Consider the following 21121-nt stretch of genomic DNA (forward strand, 5'->3'; position numbering starts at 1 on the left):
ACTAAAACTGACTTTAAAACACAGAAATGAATATTATCAATGAAATAAACTGAAAATATTATCAAAGTGCCAGACCTATAAAGTTTTATGGATACATTCTTTTAAACTTTTTTTTTTTTTTTTGGGAGACAGTGTCTCGCTCTGTCGCCCAGGCTGGAGTGCAGTGGTGTGATCTCTGCTCACTGAAACCTCTGCCTCCTGGGCTCAAGCGATTCTCCTGCCTCAGCCTCCTGAGTAGCTGGGATTACAGGCACTCACCACCATGCCCGGCCAGTTTTTGTATTTTTAGTAGAGACAGGGTTTCACCATGTCGGCCAGGCTGGTTTTGAACTCCTGACCTCAAATGATCTGCCTGCCTCGGCCTCCCAAAATGCTGGGATTACAGGCATGAGCCACTGCACCCAGCCTCTTTCAAACTTTTAAGGAACAGATAATTCCTAGCTAAGTAGTTTTTTTCTGGAGCATAGGAATAAAAATAGCCCAACTGACTTTGCATAGTTAGCATATTCTAACTCTGAAGACTAGAAAGTATATTATGAAATAATAACAAATGAAGTTCAGGAATGTATCTAAAAAACACTACTCAAAGGCCAAGTCAGCTTTATTTCACAAATGCAGATATATACAGACTCTGAAAATATTATTACTTCAAAGCTGAAAATGGTTTTATTTGAAAAGAGGGAGGGAAAGCAAATTTGGGAAGACTAATCTTTGATCTGGACAACTTCCATGGGCCATTTAGTTGCCTAAATGCTAATCAATTATTTCCATGCCTACTGTATCTTACCTTGAGGAAACACCTTCCTAAATGCAAAGGTTCTAGAAGAGTGAAGGACTCAGCTTAGCAATATAAAAGCTATTTCATATTGCTAAAAGGAAAAGATGTGGAACAAGCAATAAGAAAACATTTGGATCCTCATTTAAATGAGATTAAAGCTTGTAATCCCAGCACTTTGGGAGGCCAAGGCAGGCGGATCACCTGAGGTCAGGAGTTCAAGAACAGCCTGGCCAACATGGTGAAACCCCATCTCCACTAAAAATAGAAAATTAGACGGGCATGGTGGTGGGTGCCTGTAATCCTAGCTACTTGGGAGACAGAGGCAGGAGAATGACTTGAACCTGGGAGGTGGAGGTTGCAGACAGCCGAGATTGCACCACGGCGCTCCACATTGGGCACCAGAGCAAGACTCGGTCTCTAAATAAATAAATAAATAAATCAGATTAAGAAGTGGAAGAAAATCCAATGACTAAAAATCATACATACAAAAATACTCAATCTCACCAGTCATTAAAAAGCCATATATTTAAAGAATGATGTACCTTTTCATCTGTCAAATTTAGAAAGATTTAGAAAATAGCTATTCTGACTCCTAACAAGGATGACAAGTAATGAGAAATGTATACACCTTCTCTGGAAACCACTTCAGCAGTATGTGCCAGAATGTGGGAAGGAAATAATACATTGAGAGTGATATTTATTTTTCCTTTGCAAACATTCTTATCACCCCAAAAGAAACCCTGTTAGTAATGACTACTGTTAGTAGTCGTGCCTCATTCCTCCCATCCCCCAGCCCATGGCAACCACTAATCTACTTCCTGTCTCTATGGATTTGCCTGGTCTAGACATTTCATACAAACACAGTCATACACTGTGAGGCCTTTTGTATCCAGCTTCTTTCACTTAGTGTAACATTTCCAAGCTTCATCCATGTTGTGGCATGCATCAATACTTCGTTTCTTTTTCTTTTTTCTTTTTTTTTTTGAGACAGAGTCTCACTCTGTTGCCCAGGCTGGAGTGCAGTGGTGTGATCTCGGCTCACTGCAACCTCCACCTCCTGGGTTCAAGCGATTCTCATGCCTCAGACTCCTGAGTAGCTGGGATCACAGGCACGTGCTACTAGTCCATCTAATTTTTGTGTTTTTAGTAGAGACAGGGTTTTACCATGTTGGCCAGGCTGGTCTCAAACTCCTGACCTCAAGTGATCTGCCCGCCTCGGCCTCCCAAATTGTTGGGATTACATGCGTGAGCCACCACGCCTGGCCCTTCATTTGTTTTTTAGGGATAAATAATATCCCATTGTCTGTATATGATCAAGTTTTGTTTGTCCATTCATCAGTTGATGGACATTTGGGTTGTTTCCACCTTTTGGCTATTATGAATAATGCTGCTATGAACATTCAGATTTTTGTGGATATGCTTTGTTTCCAATTCTCTTGAGTATCTACCTAGAAGTGCTTTTGTTCATTTCTTATGTTTCAGGTTTATAGTAAATATGTACTATTTTTATGATCCAAAACTAATGTGTGACTTAAAGAAAACAAAACACAACAAGAATCAACGGGCTTGTAGGATGTTGGTAAGACAGATTTGACAGGTCACCTCTTGATTCCTTCCAAAAACTGCCAGCTTCTCAAAGTTTAAGAAAAAAAAAAACAAGCCGGGCACAGTGGCTCAGGCCTGTAATCCCAGCTCTTTGGGAGGTCGAGGAGGGCAGATCACAAGGTCACGAGTTCGAGACCAGCCTGACCATCGTGGTGAAACCCCCGTCTCTACTAAAAATACAAAAATTAGCCGGGCGTGGTGGTGTGCGCCTGTAATCCCAGCTACTCAGAGGCTGAGGCAGGAGAATCGCTTGAATCCGGTAGGCGGAGGTTGCAGTGAGCCGAGATGGCGCCACTACACTCCAGCCTGGGCAACAGAGGCAGACTCTGTCTCAAAAAACAAAAAACAAACAAACAAAAACCCAAAACCAGAACTAGAAGTTTCCAGAAGGGGAAAACAAAATTTTAGTATTTTACTCATGTGTAGGGTGAGGGTGAGGGGTTGGGAGCATGAAATAGCAAACACCTTACTAATCCAATGAGAGGGTGAAAAGGTATTAAATGACATTTGTGCCTGAATTAATGTTTTGATTCTGGTTTGACTGTCAACAATAGACCTTTCCCGAGTAACTATTACATGAATGCACTGGAGGGAAGGGAAGGGTACAAAGAGAAAAAAAAGCACAAAAAAGGACTACTAAGATATGCAAAGTCCAGGCCCCTGAAAACTGGAAATGACCGCAGAGACCTAAGTGAAATGCCTGACAAAATGAAAGGGACAAAATGTGGGCACATACAACTCTGGAAAGGTCCTGAATTGAATGTGAGTTGAGGTTTAAAGGAGGAGAGTATCTTGACCAGGTGCAGTGGCTCACACCTGTAATCCCAGCCCTTTGGGAGGCTGAGGCAAGCGAATCACTTGAGGACAGGAGTTTGAGACCAGCCTGGCTAACATGGTGAAACCCCTTAAAAATACAAAAATTAGCTGGGTGTAGTGGCGCACGCCTGTAATCCCAGCTACTCAGGAGGCGGAGGCACGAGAATCGCTTGAACACAGGAGGTGGAGGTTGCAGTGAGCAGAGATTGCGCCACTGCACTCCAGCCTGGGTGACAGAGTGACACTCTGTCTCCAAAAACAATAAAACAAAAGAAAACAAAAAACAAAAAAACCAACAATAAAGAAGGAGAGTATCCCCATAGGCAGGGAAAGTGAGGATGAAGGGAGAGAAACTTTCAGGGTAAGGAAACAGCATGGGAGCAAGGAAGCTCTGGTTCCACGTGGAAAAGAGTCGGCTGGTGAGAGTGAGTCATTGGGTTGAGGGTGGAGAGCTCAGGCTGGAGATGGTGATGTGAAATGAGAATAGAAAATTAAGGACCACCTTTTCCTGGGCTTGGAGTAAGGCTGAGGAACATGGGGTCAGAGAAAGAAGCTGAAGTTAGAAGTCAAGCTCTAAGTCAATGTAGAGACAAAGCAGGCAGTAAAACAAGCCATATAACCAAAAATAAGCGAATCAGAACAAAATGAAAAAGGGCAGACTGTGGGCAGGGCTAGGGTGCCCACAGCTGCTTCTGGGATGCCGATTCTGCTGTTGGGAGACAGTCTAGGATAAAGTCAGGGGACTGGAAGATGGGGATGGACAATTGCCCTTCATCGTCTCTTACTGACCCAACTTCTTAAAGGACATTTCTCACAAATTCAAATCAGGCTTAGTTTTTTGGCTTAGTATTACTGGGACCTTGGGTGGAAGTGCATCTTTGTTGCAGTTTCCAAATATCTGTGCCCATCACTTTCATGTCTTTTTCACACACAGCCAAACCTAAAGCATCTGACTTCTGCTTCTTCCACTCTGATAACTGGCTTCCTGGGAGCTGCCTTTCTTCAAATGTTTCCTTGGCATCAGAGTCATATGGGTGCTCTCAGTCAGGAGCAATTTCTGGCTTTGAAAGTTCCACCCTTTGTCTCTCACTGCAGAAAATGTATCACTGTGTAAAACAAGAAAAATCATTCATAAAGAAGCTGTATTCCTCCCACGCAGACATTTCATCTATCAACATCTGAGACAATTCACTATGGCGGAGACCCATGCTGGCAACTCTACAGGGAGTTTCCCGCCCCAGAGTTCACCAGCCTCTTCTCATCCTTTATGGTCAACGGCCCCTCCCGTGACCACTTCCTTCTTGAAATCTCTCTTTCCAAGGTTACTGTGGCACTCCTTTTACTATTTCTTTCTTCTTTGGGAGGAAAAAAAGCAATAACTGTCCCTATGCTCATGTACATGACCTCGTCGAATCATCTCTACTGCCTCAGAAGGTGCTTTAATATCTCCATTCTACATGGTAAGAAAGCTTGGCTCAGAAACATGAAGGAAGCTTCCTAAAGTCCCATAGCTACCAAAAAGCCCATTTGGACCCCAGGTTTGGCAGCCTCTTTTCCTAGATGTTTTTCTTCCATTGTCTCTCTAAATAGGTCCCCAAGATTCTGTCCTTAGTTGTCACCTGCTGACACTTTGACTTTGGTTATGGTCACTGTCTCAGCCATCACCTCTGGGGAAATGACTCCCAAGTCACCACTTCTAACCCATTCCTTTCCCCTGCTCCAGAGCTGCACAGTAAATAGTCTGCTGGATTTCTCCAGCATGTTCCTTAGGCTGGCCTGGTGTTGGTCAGTCATGAGGGGAAATGATAGAGGTTTCATGGCTGGCGACAAGGGTTGGGAAACAAAGGTGGCATGACTGCAATGGGAGGTGTGAAGGCAGCAAAGCAGAGGCGCAGATACTCAGTCCTGTAGAGAAATAAATGATATCCCTAAATTGCTTAAATTAGATAATTACAAGTCCATGCTATTAGCATGGATGTCTTAATGATGATTAGTCTGAACAGCACAACCACATGAAACCATTCCAGACACCCACAGTCTCTGCCAATTTCTCTCGGAACTGAGGAGGGGCCATGTGAAAGGCTTAGCACATTTTGGTTCTTAGGCAACTAGCTGCTTAGGGATCTCTTAAAGATACGTATTTTTGTTTTTAGAAAATACTAAGATAGTGATTTTAAACTTTCTTCTAGGTATCAATATTTTTAAAGCAAATTATCCAACTAAACACATATCCTTGCAGCTCTGCAGAGACAGGTCTCACCATTTTGCAATATTTGCTTTCCTTTCACCGAAATGAAGTTGATACGGTCGTAAACTATAACTTGAAATGAATAAATAACTCAAGCACTAGATCCTGATAAACTTCAAAAGGTCTGAACTATTTTCATTCTCATGAAGAGTCTTGTGGTATGTATCAATCTTATCAATCATGTATGTAAAGCATTTCACTTTAAATGAGCTTTATAGTAATTTACATTCTTGTCCTACAGGTTTGAATCTGGTTCTCTAAGTTAGGATACAGATGGTTATTAAAACTGTGATATTTTTCCTCCTTAAGGTCTAGGTAAATTTTAAAGCTAGTGTAGGCATAAATTTAACTGTGATCCAGTGGAGAAATATACCACACTGGGACCAGACAGAGGGGCTACTCCCAGCTCTGCCAGCAGCACCATGCCTACCTAACCCTATGATCACAGCTCTCACTGTGGGTGTCTCAGCTTCTTCACTCTAAAATAAGGGTGAGGGATCTCCAAGATCCACCTAGCTATGAAATTCTAAGACATACTCAACTTTGTGTTGATCATTTCTTAAACTGTAGGGTTAGAAGTACACAAATGAGAAGGAATGTTTGTTTACTGGGCCAGATCCCTTTTAGGCTGTGTCTTAGTTTCTTACGGCTCCTGTAACAGAATACCCATAGACTGGGTGGGTTATAAACAACAAAACTTTCTCAGTTTTGGAGGCTGTAAAGTTTTAAGATCAAGGACCTGGCAGATTCAGTGGCTAGTAAAAGCTGACTTCCTGGTTCATAGCTGGACCTTTTCGCCGTATCCTCACATAGCGGAAGAGACAAGAAAGATCTCTGGGGTTTCCTTTATAAACGTCAATCCCATCCTGAGGGCTCTGATCACCTACCAAAGACCTCACCTTGAAAGACCCTCCTCACATTGGGGATTAGGTTTCAACATAGGAACTATGGAGAGACAAAAGTATCAGCTGATAGCAGATTCTTTCTACCCCGGATTTGTTCTCCAGTTAAGAACATTCTTTTCTCATGGGATGGTGGTAAAACAGCCTGTGAAGGCCTCCAGCTTGGGAGGGACCTGGCCTTGGAAAGTATGTAAGGTCCATCTCCCATCTGGGTCTCAAGTAATAATGCCATTCCATTCCTTCCTTTGGATTTACCTTTTCTAGGAGTGGTAAGATCTAAAAGGCTGAGTTCAAGCTGGGAGCCCGGGAGAGAGGGGCCCAAAGGACCACTGGCTCTTTTCTAAAGGTCATTATGAGCCAGTCATTCTCACAGTAGAATCACGGGTAGAAGAGCTCAGGCCTCACCCAGAATGATTACACCAAAATCTATGTGGGCAGGGCCCAGGGGGTGTGTGTGCATGTGTGTGTTGTGTTATGTGTTGTGTACAGGGCCCAGGGTGTGTGTTGTGTATTTTTTTTTTTTTTTTTTTACAAGTTCTCCAGGTGATTTTAACAGGCAACCAATGTAGAAAAGCCATACTTAAGTCACAGGACTGCCTATGTCCTTATTTATTTCACCTATGGCTCAGGTAAAAGGAAGATTTCAAAAGGAATACTTGACAGAACTCTTCTAATAATTCTGATGTGAATGGTGGAACATGCTACTTATAAAAATATAGAAGAAAAGAACAAAAAATACACTCTTGATAATGTTTTGATTGTATTCAAATTTTTATTTTTTGAACAAAAATTTAAGACAATGATTTTAAATAATAAAACATGGTATATATTCTAGACACTGTTTTTTTTTAAAGATTTATTAAATTTAGACTCCTATAGTTCTGTTGTAATGCTTTCTTCAACATTTATATTATTTCTTACCATTTTATCATCACTCCAAGCTTGCTAAACAAAGAATCACTCTGTTTAAGTGAAGCTTTACATTAAGGAAATACTCCCACTAGCACACTGAACAAACCTACAGAACTCTCCTAGTTTATATTTACAAAACACAAGAAGTCTGTCCAGCCATTTTGGTTTTGTTGTTACACTGTCCATACTGTGATCAGCAGAAAGCTAAGTAATACACAAGATTACACTTCGGCAGTGCAAAGGATGGCATCAACCAAACTTCATTAAACAGACCAACAAGTACAAACATGGTGAGCAAAGTTCAACTCAGGTAATAGTGATTAAAAACAAAACATGTAGTGGGTCACAACCAGACTGGTTTTCACTGTGCAACTTTCCTCAGGGAAAAATACCCATTCACAGAAAGAAAGGAATATGCATCCAAGCCTTTGTTCATAAAGAAAATGCCCTTCAAACAAATTCATCATAAGGCTAAAAAAAAAAAAAGAAAGAAAGAAAAAAGGATGAAGCAGTTTGGCCCAGAGAAAAGCTTAAATATAATGTGTATACATACTTATAGATATGTTGCCATTTGAACCATGGATATAGACATTTGACAATTAAATGAATTGGCTCAGTAAAGTGAAAAAGTGTTTTCTATAAATATGTAGTTATTGCTGATATGCTACACATTATGCTTTGACATGGAGACTGTAGTAACTCAGAATTTAAAGCTGCCATATTGCCAGTGTTAGCACTGCAGTAGGCATTCCTATGGACAACATGCCACCCAATCCTGAAGAAAAAGCAAAACACCACTACTAAACAAAGAAAAGGCTTATGCACTGTCCCTTACATTTTTGTTTTTTTAAAACAAAACAAAACAAAACAAAACAAAACAAAACAAAACAAAACAAAAACAAGTCCAGTTCACCACAAGTTAAGCACAACCTGGCGAGCAAGTTTAGCGGCATGATGGGGAGAAAACAGTGAGGTACAGCATGCATTTACAACCAGCGCTGATCTAGCCTATTTTGTCATATAAACTGGAATACAAAAATCCAATTTAAATAAGACTAGACTAACTATAATAGTAACAAAAAACAAAAAACAAAAAAAAACACACAGTAGACTTAGTTCGATACTGATTAATTTTAAGAGTAAACTCATCCTGTCCCCTCTTAATACTCTACCGCAATTTATTTATTGATGGCTAGAATATTTACTGACTTTAAAAAGATATTAAATACTTGTATCATGAAATTACATTCTTATTAACAATAAGACATACTGTGTAAGAAAATAGCTCATGTGAAATGTGTCTGAAATGCATTTTTTCCTTACAACTATCAAAACATCCACTCACACTAGAACAAAACCACTCCCAATCCCCCCTGAAAAAACGTTAAGGGAAGATGGGGTGGCCTGGGGGAGGAGCAAGGAAGGAAAAGATTTAGCGATACTAATTACAGCACAGTGATTAACAATGGTTCAAGACAGAACCAACAAGAGTTGGTCAAAAAGATGCCTTCAATACATGGCTACAATTAAAAACCAAACTCAGTCGCTTTTGGTTCATTGCAGTGAGACCAAAAAAAATATCTCTCACAGATTCATATAAATACTAGACTCCAGCTCTTTTTTTTTTTAAGTTTTTCTGTTTGTTTCTGCAAGGCCTAGCTATCTTATTACAATTTATATTTGCTCTGCAACAACTACAAGAGGTAGGCATAAAGCATGAAAAAGTTTCTCAGTTAGTACCTCGCCATGTGTTGTTCACTGCACAGAACCATTCACTTTGGACATGAATAGTCATTCCTTCTAGTATCTTCTAAACCCTAAAGCAAAGCTGCTGCCACCCGTAAATGTTCTAAAAGAGTGTACTCACAAATAAGAAACTTTCTCTACTGAAGGATACTGTCATAGTGTTTGTTGCAGAGCATCTCTATATATATTTATTTATTTTAAAAAAATAAACAACAATGATGAACAAACCCAGGTTCCTAGAACCAATTCTCTTGATTCTCTACTTCCACAAAATAAAGTGTATCATTTGGCCAAGACTACAGATGTGTTTTTTTTTTTTTTTCACAGATGCAAGTGCCATGCAAAAATAAATTAAAGAACAGATACCAAAACATACATGTGATAAAACTACAGAAGGTAGATCTTTAAAAGCATTTATATAAACATAATTTATAATACTTCTCTTTTTTCCTTTATATACAGTCACAAAGCTGTAGTTATACATCTAGGATTTCCTCTGCTGTACCCCCACAGCGTAATCTGTAGCGACCAGTTCTCCAGCTTATAGTTGGGTCCCATAATGCAGACAAAAAAATGTATATTGTCATGGATTCGCGGATGAACCAGGCAACTGCATAATCAAGTTTTGAAAAACACAGTGTGCCACCCTAGGAATGGAAAAAATTTTTTTTTAATTTCATTCACTGTCAAACTAAAGACACGGTTAAAAAATTAAATTCTTGGATTTCACTTTTCTAAGTATACTACGTAAAATCAAGTCTGCTTCCTTATGTAATTTAACTGCCATGCTATACCGTTCAAGAAAATGCTAATTGCTAATGAAGCATTAAAATAACTGCTATCTTAACGTATTTTTTTTTTTTTTTTTTTGAGACAGAGTCTCGCTCTGTCGCCCAAGCTGGAGTGCAGTGGCGCAGTCTCGGCTCACTGCAAGCTCCGCCTCCCGGGTTCACTCCATTCTCCTGCCTGAGCCTCTCTGAGTAGCTGGGACTACAGGCGCCCGCCACCACGCCCGGCTAATTTTTTGTATTTTTTTTAGTAGAGACGGGGTTTCACCGTGGTCTCGATCTCCTGACCTCGTGATCCGCCCGCCTCGGCCTCCCAAAGTGCTGGGATTACAAGTGTGAGCCACCGCGCCCGGCTATCTTAACGTATTATTAGTTTGAATACTCACTGATTTAATTAACTTCATGTTTTTGGAACCTTAATAAAAGTGATTATATAACCAATAGAAAGTTGTAAATCAACTTAAGTTTTGTGTCAACATTCTACTAGAGAAAGTAATGTTCAAACCTGACACTAACCTACAATGGGAAGCTGGAGAATGGCTCAGACAGATTTCCTCCAACTTTTTCTAAATTGAAATAGTTCTAGTTCCACCAAGGGACTGCCAACCTTTTCATGCCTATCCACATACCTGGACACCCCTGAGTTGAATGTAGTCAAATATAAACCATGCCAGGCAATGACACATGAAAAATACCATAATATCCCATCTGAATACATGGTGGGCTGCCCATCCAATAATTAAACTGGCAACAAAGCATTCTGAAATTGGCTCACAAATTATTGTAGCAGGAAGCATGTTAATCCGTAGTTTGGTCCACCTAGAAAAACAAAAAGGATTTTCTTTAAAACAATATCCTGGCTACAAGACGAATCCTTTTTTTTCCCCTCAAATAATCAATTTTTTTACCTTGTGATAGGCCATTCTCTTTAAACTTTTTTTTTTTTTTTTTTTTTTTTTTTTACTTGAGACAGGGTTCTGCTCTGTCACCCAGGCTGGAGTGCAGTGGAACTCACTGTAGCTTCAATCTCCCAGGCTCAAGCGATCCTCCCACCTCATCCCACCAAGTAGCTGGGACCACAGGTGCACACGCCACCACACCTGGCTAATTTTTGCATTTTTTGTAGAGACAGGGTTTCACCATTTTGCCCAGGCTGGTCTCAAACTCCTGGGCTCAAGCAGTCCTCTCGCCTTGGCCTCCCAAAGCGCTGGGATTACAGGTGTGAACCACCACACACAACCTAAAATTTTTTTTAATGACTCTCTTTTCCATTTTTGTCTAGGATGTCAAAGAAAAATGTCTTTAAATTCATTTGTATGGCCTACGCTCTGATGAATACAGATGATAAAATTTAATCAGTAAAGAAAGTTAGAAAATAGAGATCAGCATATTAAAAAATTCAGTCTCAACATTTCTCTATTGAGTGCTTTCAGTGTTATACAGCAAATAAAATACATTTAGACATTAAATTTATCTTAAACACAGATGTTAAACTCTATTTTCTGGAACTAAACAAAAATCTTCAACCTTTAGGTATATTTATTTAACTACATTAAACCTGTAAAAATTACCACCCCCCAGCACTTTCCTTTTAATGACGTATAGAAAGAAAACAGTTGATTTACCTGATCATTCTGGATTGAAACTGAGAAATTGAATATGAGCCAGAGTTTTGCATTGCAACTTGAGTGGACATTGCAAACCTCCAACCTCTGAAAATTAAGATAATTAGAAAATAAGTTATGATGATGAACACACGCAAGTGTAACTGGTTATGCATTCAGTAATGATTATAAAGACCATACAACTGCCAGTATCCAGGGTGGGCCCAGCTTTCAGGATTAGCACATGACTTAAGGTCTACCATATATATGGATGTTTTAGCAATTACGCTGGCCTGTGACAGCACCATCTAAGAACTAGAAGAAACTGTACCCACCTTACTTTACAATTTAAGAAACTTAAAATGCAGTCATTCTGAAAAAAAATGGAGGGCTCCATATTTAATAGATTAGTCACTGATGACTACTAACCAAACAACAAGACGTGTAAACAGAAAGTGGCATTATGGATCTCACGGGAGACACCAGGAAACCATGAACCACATGAACACAACCATGACAGAATTTGTATTTGAAACACACTTCAGTTTTTAAAAAATTTAAAAGAATTCTCACACAAGGCAGTGATCTCCTTTAAAAACAAGTATTTTAGGCTGGGTGCAGTGGCTCATGCCTGTAATCCCAGCACTTTGGGAGGCTGAGGCGGGCGGATCACGAAGTCAGGAGTTCGAGACTAGCCTGGCCAACATGGTGAAACCCCGCCTCTACCAACATACAAAAAAAAGTAGCCGAGCGTGGTGGCGGGCACCTATAATCCCAGCTACTTGGGAGGCTGAGGCAGGAGAATCGTTTGAACCCAGGAGGCGGAGGCTGCAGTGAGCCGAGACTGCGCCACTGCACTCCAGCCTGGGTGTCAGGGCGAGACTCTGTCTCAAAAACAAAACAAAACAAAACAAAACAAGTATTTTGTGACAGAGAAATGCTAAGTCAGTCATATGAATCTTTCAGTGGCTTCTTAGCAAAGTATCATATAATTCACTGACAAATTTCAAATTTTGAAATGATAGTCTTTAAATTTTCACCTACTGGTTTATGACTGCACTGATAGTTTTAATTCTTCTAAAACACAGAAATTTATATCTATATAGTAAAAATTCTAAACACAGAGAAACTTACTTTTAATCACTTTAAAACACATTAATTTGAAAAATGTAGAGGAATCAGAACATTTACTTTCTTCATTAGTACATATCTACAATTCTATAATTAGAATATGAATTACTCTCTAAAATTATTGATCTGCTGGGTGTGGTGGCTCATACCTGTAATCCCAGCACTTTAGGAGGCCGAGGTGGGCAGATCACTTGAGTTCAGGAGTTCAAGACCAGCCTGGCCAACACAAAGAAACACCATCTCTACTAAAAACACACAAATTAGCTGTGCGTGGTGGTACATGCCTGTAGTCCCAGGTACTCTGGTGGCTGAGGCACGAGAATCACTCGAACCCGGGAGGCAGAGGCTACAGTGAGCCAAGATCACGCCACTGCACTCCAGCCTGGGTGACAGAGCAAGACTCTGTCTCAAAAACAAACAAAATAATACAATTATTGATCTATTCTGTACTTACTAGCAAAAAAATAAAATTAAATTAAAAAGCCCTAATCTATAGGTTGAACAAAAAGAATAAACCAACAGAAGTTAGGTAATAAAAATACTATGACTTCATTTAGTTGTCTTACCGGTCAGCTATCGCTTTGGCCATAAAGTAATCTTCGGCAATGTACTGAGCAAAAGCTATAAGTCCTCCTGCTTGATCTAACACATCTTTTCTCATTAAACAAGACATTCCTGTCACACATTTGAAACCAGTTACATTGGCAGAGATATAGTATCTTGGATGTGAAGTTCCAAAATATACCTGCCCAAAAAACCACAAATGTGTATGATTAGAATTTCATGTTAGAAGTACGGTGTTTATGAACTGTTTTTCCCAATGGCTTTTTTATAAGTATGATTGAGTGAATATCCTATTATTCTTACGTAGACTACCTGAATAAAAAGTGGTACACAATATTGCTTTCATAGAGCAAGCACAGTTAGTAATCTAAAAATGCATCCAAATAAAACTTAATTTAGATACAAAATAAGGTAAAAAATATCACTCATTGACATATAAAATATTAACAAATATTCAATGTATCTTGTTTTTAGGTTGTTCATGTAAATATACACACACATGTACTTTACTGGGATCAATATACATATTTGTATGTTATGTATATGTGTGTATATATACATGCATGCATACACACACCACCCATAGGTATATCAATCTTCAGGACAATCCTATTTTTTTGGGGGGTCGGGGGTGGGGAGAGGACACAATCCTGTTTCTTAATTCCTTTTCTTGCATCCTTTTGTAGCTAGCTGCTCCCTCTCCCTTAGTCACTAAGATTCTTCCCAATTTCCCCACCTTTTCAACGTATTTTTCATAAGAAGAATACTAAAATTCTCTCTCATCCCCTACTGCCATTTCTCTACATATACTCTGAAGTCATAAGATATATAAGCTGATAAATCAATGGTAGAAAAGGACTGTTATTACCCTACTTAGCAGACATAAAATCCTATTTATTATTTACACCTCAGATATGTTGCCTTTTCTAATTAGCCTGAAATAAAGGGTAGTGATCTTTCTCAGGAGTTACATCTCACTCCTGAGATGTGAAGTTCCAAATATACCTGCCCAAGAGTGCAGAGCAAGAGAATTCTAAGAGGCAATTACGATTATGATTCTTGCTACCTACCCTGAACCCAGACTCCAGTGAAGCCCTAGTGTTTGCGGGACTGAACTGAACCTGACTTCTAAGAACAGAGGCACACATCTTAATTCCTTAGTAGTTACTGAGGTCTTAGGAATGAGATGTTAGTCACTGAACTGAATGCGCCTAGGATTTCTTTACAGTTGAGAATGATTAATTCTAAGTATGGCAGAGTGACTTCCAGAGATTAAACCTACACTAAGGGAATGGGTGTATTCTAGGAGATGTTTATTGACATATACATCACGGAGATGTTACTGACATCTGTATCAATTTGGATATTTCTAAGACAAAAATACAACTTGGTATATTAGAATATATCGTATTTTATTTTAAAGCGGCTACTCAGTTTCTTTTTCTAAACAAAAATTCTGGTATTTAAGACTAACAATTTCTTGCAGTAGGACAAATATATTTACAGGCAATATTAAGAAAGAGCTCACGGTTCAAACTGCCAAAGGCCAGATGCAAGTTCCCACAATGTACCTTTACCCCTTCGGATATGTGGCAATCATAAGACTGCAATTCAAAAGAATATAAACGCAGATATGCTTAAGAGCAAGTTGACATATTTAAAGACTGAAATCATGTATCTGTCCTTATAACATTACAACAAATTTTTCCTCCCAAATGTTTAACAGTACAGGAATGATTAACTCAAGCATAGGAAACACATACGATGGCCTATGATACAGCCAATAAAAATTACTTTTATGAAAAGCTATTAATGATATGGGAAAAGCTTACAAAGTCACAAAACTAAGATACAGATTATTTTTAGAATACTATCTCAACAATGTTTTCTAAAGGGCCCAGAAGGGGGGGAGGGATAATAAAGACTCCAAAGTGTCCAAATGATACAACAAACCTTTATTTTTAAAAACAGAAACTTCCGGCCGGGCGCGGTGGCTCACGCCTGTAATCCCAGCACTCTGGGAGGCCACAGAGGGTGGATCACGAGGTCAGGAGATTGAGACCATCCTGGCTAACATGGTGAAACTCTGTCTCTATCAAAAATACAAAAAATTAGCCGGGCGTGGTGGTGGGCACCTGTAGTCCCAGCTACTCAGGGGGCTGAGGCAGGAGAATGGCGTGAACCCGGGAGGCAGAGCTTGCAGTGAGCCGAGACTGCGCCACTGCACTCCAGCCTGGGCGACAGAGCGAGACTCCATCTCAAAAAAAAAACCAAAAAACCAAAAAAAACCAGAAACTTCCTGTAATTGTTAGGGTTCTAGGTTGTTGGTTTTTGTTTTTTTACATCTTATACTTTTCCATTATTTATAGTTTCCTATGGATGTTACTATTTCTAAGTTGGAGAAAAAATAAAATGAAAACATAAGTTTCTCAGGTAATTATTAGAAATATGTTTTAAAAGGACATCAAATAGGTTTTATAAGGACTTGTATGAATACATTTTCTTTTCTGTATATTTGAAATACTTTGTGATATTTTAAAAAGGTTCTTTTCAGGGCTGGGCGCAGTGGCTCACGCCCGTAATCCCAGCACATTGGGAGGCTGAGGCAGGCAGATCACTTGAGGTCAGGAGTTTGAGGCCAGTCTGGCCAACATGGTGAAACCCCATTTCTACTAAAAATACAAAAGTTAGCCAGGTGTGGTAGCACACCTGAAATCCCAGCTACTTGGGAGGCTGAGGCAGAAGAATCATTTGAACCTGGGAAGTAGAGGTTGCAGTGAGCCAAGACTGCCACTGCACTCCAGCCTGGGCAACAGAGCAAGGCTCTGTCTCAAAAAAAAAAAAAAAAAAAAAACGCCCGGGGCAGGGAGGGGGCCAGCGGTTCTTTTCAGATCGAATGTTTGAAAGAACAATATAAAGAACTGAACTCTAGCACTGGAAGTGAATACTACAAGGCAGGAGGTTAGACTGTGTTCAGCTGGCAATAAGACCACAGGCATTTCCTGTGCACAGCTGCTCACTGCCAGGGTACAGTCAGGGTCCCAAGAATTTCCTCACTAATGAAAACAGCTGCTCTCAACTCAGGGCTTCTAGAACACAGCAGGTAGCCAAACGGACTTAACACAGTTAACTTGAGATACCTAATTCCAGCTCCCAGTTTCAAGCTTCTGGGAAATGAGGGGTCTGATACCATGAACATGATTTATAACCACCATACTCACCTGCTCTAAGGTGGCAGCAAAGCCCTGTCTGTCTGCTACGTAAGGCAGCCCGTGAACCAAGCCTACTTTTTCTGTCATTTGATTCACCATGTCAGTAAGCGTATCTGGAATTACTACAATTTAAAAAAAAAGGCAGAGGGGGGAGAAAAGAAAATTTGTTTTTAGTAGAATGCCCACTAATATATTTCGTGAATTGTTATTCTTAATAAAATACATTATTTTAAACATATGGATCTAATAAAATGAATCTCAACCACCTTTCTGAGGAGAATACAAAATTTCAGAAGGGCCTCATTCTTGAAAGCTAATTTATACATTTTTTAGCCCAGTATATACCTACTATGTACCAGAGTCAGAATATACTTTGAAAAAGTTACCCCCGTTGGAACTTCTAAATTGGAGTAAGGATAATGTGTCCTAGTGGGAAAGGTTCAGGAGCAGAGTTAAGGGCCTCAGTTCTTCTGCTGGCTTCTCTACTCTCTAACCATAGGAAATGAGACTACTTTCTCTGTGAGTATCAGATTTCCACACAGGAATGGAATGTGATTACACTGAACAGAGATCTGTACACTGAAAAACATATGATAGTAAATAATTTAAGATAGCAAATATGAAGAATGAACATCATCTCTGACCAGCTGATAGATTTGTAATGGTCCTGATTAACTCATAGGAGTGTGACGTTTATGTTCATTTTCTAATTTGCATTTTAAGCTAATAAAAAATTTAAATTATTGCCCAATCTTTAGCAAACATCTCATATCATTTTTACATGACCTTATTTTTCATTTCCTTCAAGTCTTTAAGAACTAAATCTACTGTATAAAGAAAAGTTGTATTTGGACCTTAAATACTCATTCTAGGTCAGTGCTTCTCAACTGGGGGCAATTCTGCCCCACAGGGGACATCTGGCAACATCCGAAGATATTTTTGCTTTTACTGCTGAGAAGGGGGTACTACTGGCATCTCACGGTAGATACAGGGATGCCGCTAAACATCCTACAAGACAGCTCCCACAACAAAGCCCAAAATGTGAATAGTACTAGGGTTAAGAAACTTAAGGCAATTAGAATATAACAAAATATTATAGAACACTGAAACTATTATGAGTGTTCAAAAATGCAAGTTATAATTTCAGTATATGAAAAGCTTCTTGCTAAAATCATTTAAGTAAAATGTCATGTGTATAGTCCAATAAGTGTATGTGTTCTAGTAAAATATGCACCTATTAATTTCTGTCCCTTTGTGAGACGGTGTATCACGCAAGCCGAAACACATTAAAGATAAGTGTCAGGCAAACAAGGGAAAAGTTACACCCATGGGAAAGCTTGCAGATTATATAATGAACCATGACCATTTTTAATTTAATGGTTGAAATTTTCTCTTCAAAATGAAAACATTTTAATACATGCAACATTCTAGTTTAGGATTAAAAACATCAATCTTAGTAAGCATAACTGGACGTATTACCATGAAATAATGATGAAATAAATTACTCTTTTAGGCAAATAAAAAGAACTCATGAATGTATCTGAGATTGCTTTTAGCGTTTTATCTTCAAATTAATAGTTTTATAAAATAAATGAGAAAAAAATCTCACCTCTTATTCCACTATCACAAATCCATATAAGATCATACTTTGCAACTTCATATCCTGGCATTAAATTATTAATTTTAGGATTAATGCCAACCTTTTTGCCACCTAAAAATGTAAAGGTACAGTAGTAAAAGATTTATGCAACATTAAAAATACTTTATACTGGATACATGATAGAAATGAAAAGTACTTGCATATTTAATAATTAAAATAAACACTTTCATATTATTTAACATTCTCCATTATTCATAATAATATATTTAGGAAAAAACTGTCCATTCTCAAAAGCAAAATTGTATCATTTATCTTTGAAAATTCACTGTTTCACTTTTTCTATTTCTTAAGACCTTGCCTTAATAGTTAAGTATGAGTCAATATTTAATAGGAATTGTACAACATGGCAACTATAGCTAACAACAATGTATGGTATACTTGAAAATGACTGACAGTAGATTTCTCACCACAAATAAAGTATAAGTACATGAGAAAGTATACAACAACGTGTTGTTTACTTGAAAACTGCTAAGAGAGATTTCCCACCATGAATAAATATGTGTGGCAATGCATATGTTAATTAACTTAATTTAGCTATTCCACGATGTATATATATATTTCAAAACATCATGCTGTACACCAAAAATATATACAAATTTTATTTGTCAATTTAAAAAATAATCCTAAGGGAAAAAGCTACAGGTGTCATTTTGAAGCTATAATTAAAACAGTATAAATTCATAAATACAGTAAGATTATATTTAATAAAGATTTATTAAATATAAACACACATGGCTGGGTGCCATGGGCTCACGCCTGTAATCCCAGCACTTTGGGAGGTCGAGGGGGGGTGGATCACCTGAGGTCAGGAATTCCAGACCAGTATGACATGGCGAAACCCCATCTCTACTAAAAATTAGCTGAGCGTGGTGGCGCCTGACTGTAATCCCAGCTACTGGGGAGGCTATACTCCCAGCACTTTGGGAGGCTGAGGCAGGTGTATCACCTGAGGTCAGCAGTTGGAGACCAGCCTGACTGACATGGTGAAACCCTGTCTCTGCTAAAAATACAAAAAAATTAGCTGGGCGTGGTGATGTACGCCTGTGATCCCATCAGCTGAGGAGGCTGAAGCAGGAGAAGTGCTTGAACCCGGGAGGAAGGGGTTGCAGTGAGCTGAAATCATGCCATTGCACTCCAGCCTGGGTGATAAGAGCAAAAAATCCGTCTAAAAAAAAAAAAACCCAAAATAACCCCATAAATATATGACAGTAAATAATTTAAGACAGCTCATGTGAAGAATGAGCATCTCTGACCATGAGTTGATAGATTTGTAATGGTCCTGATTAATTTGTAGGCGTGCTACACTTACATTAATTTTCAAATTTGCATTTTAAGCTAATAAAAAATTTAAATCATTGCCCTATCTTCAAATAACAAAGATCTGATATCATTTTATATGACTTACTTGTTTTTTAGAGAGACCACATCAGTTCCATGTTAAAAAAAACATTAATGGCAAACACACCTCTACAAGTCTTTCAGTAAGCCTGTAAGCTTTTGGAAAAATACCCTTCTAGTAATGTAATAAAAGTGAATTCTATCATTCACTCCAATTATAGTCAGTAAGATACAGAAAAGGCCACACATTTAAAATACTGAAGAAACAAAAAATAACAGACCCTCATGTCTGATGAATGGGAAAAATATTATTTTGTGTGTGATTTTTGTTCATCTCAGATATGAAAAAAAAACCTTTGTTTTTATAACTTTTCTCAAAAGGACGTAAACACCTTTCAGTACTCCAACAAACATATTTAAAACAAACATGGCTAACACCTTAATCTTCAGTTCAATGCAGAGATTACTGATACTTAATACTATCAATGGAAAATGGTTACTACAGAATTTGTTACTTACCTATAAACAATCTAGCATCAACATTTGGATATTTTCCAAGAAGCTTCTTACATACATCAATGGCTGGATCATCATGATCTTGTACACAAAGGAGCACTTCATACTAGTCAAAAAGCATTGTATGTAAATTAAATTCTTTAAAAAAATAAGCACTTACTAGCATGTATTGATTAAACAAAAAGCACAGGAAGAAACAAGCAATTGTATTATGCAAAGTTTTAAAAGAGAGCATTCACAATGGATGCAAACACTTATGATAACAAGTGTTGCTTTAATGGAGTGAAGCTTCTAATTAGGAGCCTAAGCAGAAGAAATAAGGAAGAGACTGGCAGTGCCCACAATTGCAGTCTTGCCATTCCCGGACAGGAATCTCCTAGGAATTAACTGGATCTCAAGCTTGTCCATGGCCATCATTACTGAAGATACACTAACTGCTCACAGGGTGCCTAGCAGAGTAAAAAGTGACATCAAAAGAACCAAAATAAACATACTCTCTCTCTAGAAGCGTTGTCTCTACACTTAATATTATTTCATGAAGGTACAACAAATTTCATATAAAATTCCATTATAATAAATTTAAAGGGTCCTTGCAAATTCATCACATGAAAAGGACAAAGATTACACTTTTTTGTTTCATAACTTTTTGAAACAAAACAGAATTTGATTTGAATGGACATTTACTATCTTGAAATGCATGCTTAGCCTTGTAACTATGAAAATACCCACAACTTTATTTTGCCCAGTGCTATGTTTAGATTTTTAACAGTAAATTAAGAAAGGCATTTCTTAACACTTGCCTAGCTGTGACAAAATTACCCTGGGGCTGGGCACGGTGGCTCATGCCTGTAATCCCAGCACTTTGGGAGGTCAAGGTGGGAAGACTGCTTGAGCCTAGGAGTTCGAGAGCAGCCTGGGCAAAAAGGCAAGGCCCTGTCTTTACAAAAAATTTTTAAAATTAGTTGGGCATGGTGAGGCATGCCTGTGGTCCCAGCTACTTGGGAGGCTGAGGTGGGAGGATTGCTTGAGCCCAGAAGGTTGAGACTGCAGTGAGCCGAAGACTGCACCACTACGTTTCAGCCTGGGAAACAGAGTGAGACCCTGTCTCAAAAAAAAAAAAAAAAAAAAAAAAAATCACCCTGGGGCATTTATTTTAAAAAGAGAATTGGACCCTATTTTAGACTTTTGAGTCAGAATCTCTGGGGTGATCTGACATGCAGCCAGATTTCTAAAATCCTGAACTGAACCCCTAAATTTCCATTAACAACTCAATTTTTTTTTTTTTTTGAGACAGAGTCTTA

The 21121-nt window shown here is 38.7% G+C and overlaps 1 protein-coding gene across 1 annotated transcript in view; it reads right to left on the bottom strand.

Moving 5' to 3' along the window:
* Positions 1-8125: 8125 nt before the first annotated feature.
* The window catches only part of UGCG (UDP-glucose ceramide glucosyltransferase), a 36042-nt gene continuing 23046 nt past the window's right edge, over positions 8126-21121 (bottom strand). Inside the window, exons 3-9 of the mRNA XM_055271496.2 lie at positions 19824-19926; positions 17916-18017; positions 16316-16428; positions 13097-13275; positions 11421-11507; positions 10425-10614; positions 8126-9654 (exon numbers count right to left, since the gene is read on the bottom strand). Of these exons, the coding sequence (XP_055127471.1) occupies positions 9484-9654; positions 10425-10614; positions 11421-11507; positions 13097-13275; positions 16316-16428; positions 17916-18017; positions 19824-19926 (945 nt within the window). The 3' untranslated portion in view covers positions 8126-9483. The remainder of the gene's footprint in view (positions 9655-10424; positions 10615-11420; positions 11508-13096; positions 13276-16315; positions 16429-17915; positions 18018-19823; positions 19927-21121) is intronic.

The sequence above is a fragment of the Symphalangus syndactylus genome, chromosome 3 (assembly GCF_028878055.3).
Source record: "Symphalangus syndactylus isolate Jambi chromosome 3, NHGRI_mSymSyn1-v2.1_pri, whole genome shotgun sequence".
Taxonomy (NCBI): Eukaryota; Metazoa; Chordata; class Mammalia; order Primates; family Hylobatidae; genus Symphalangus; species Symphalangus syndactylus.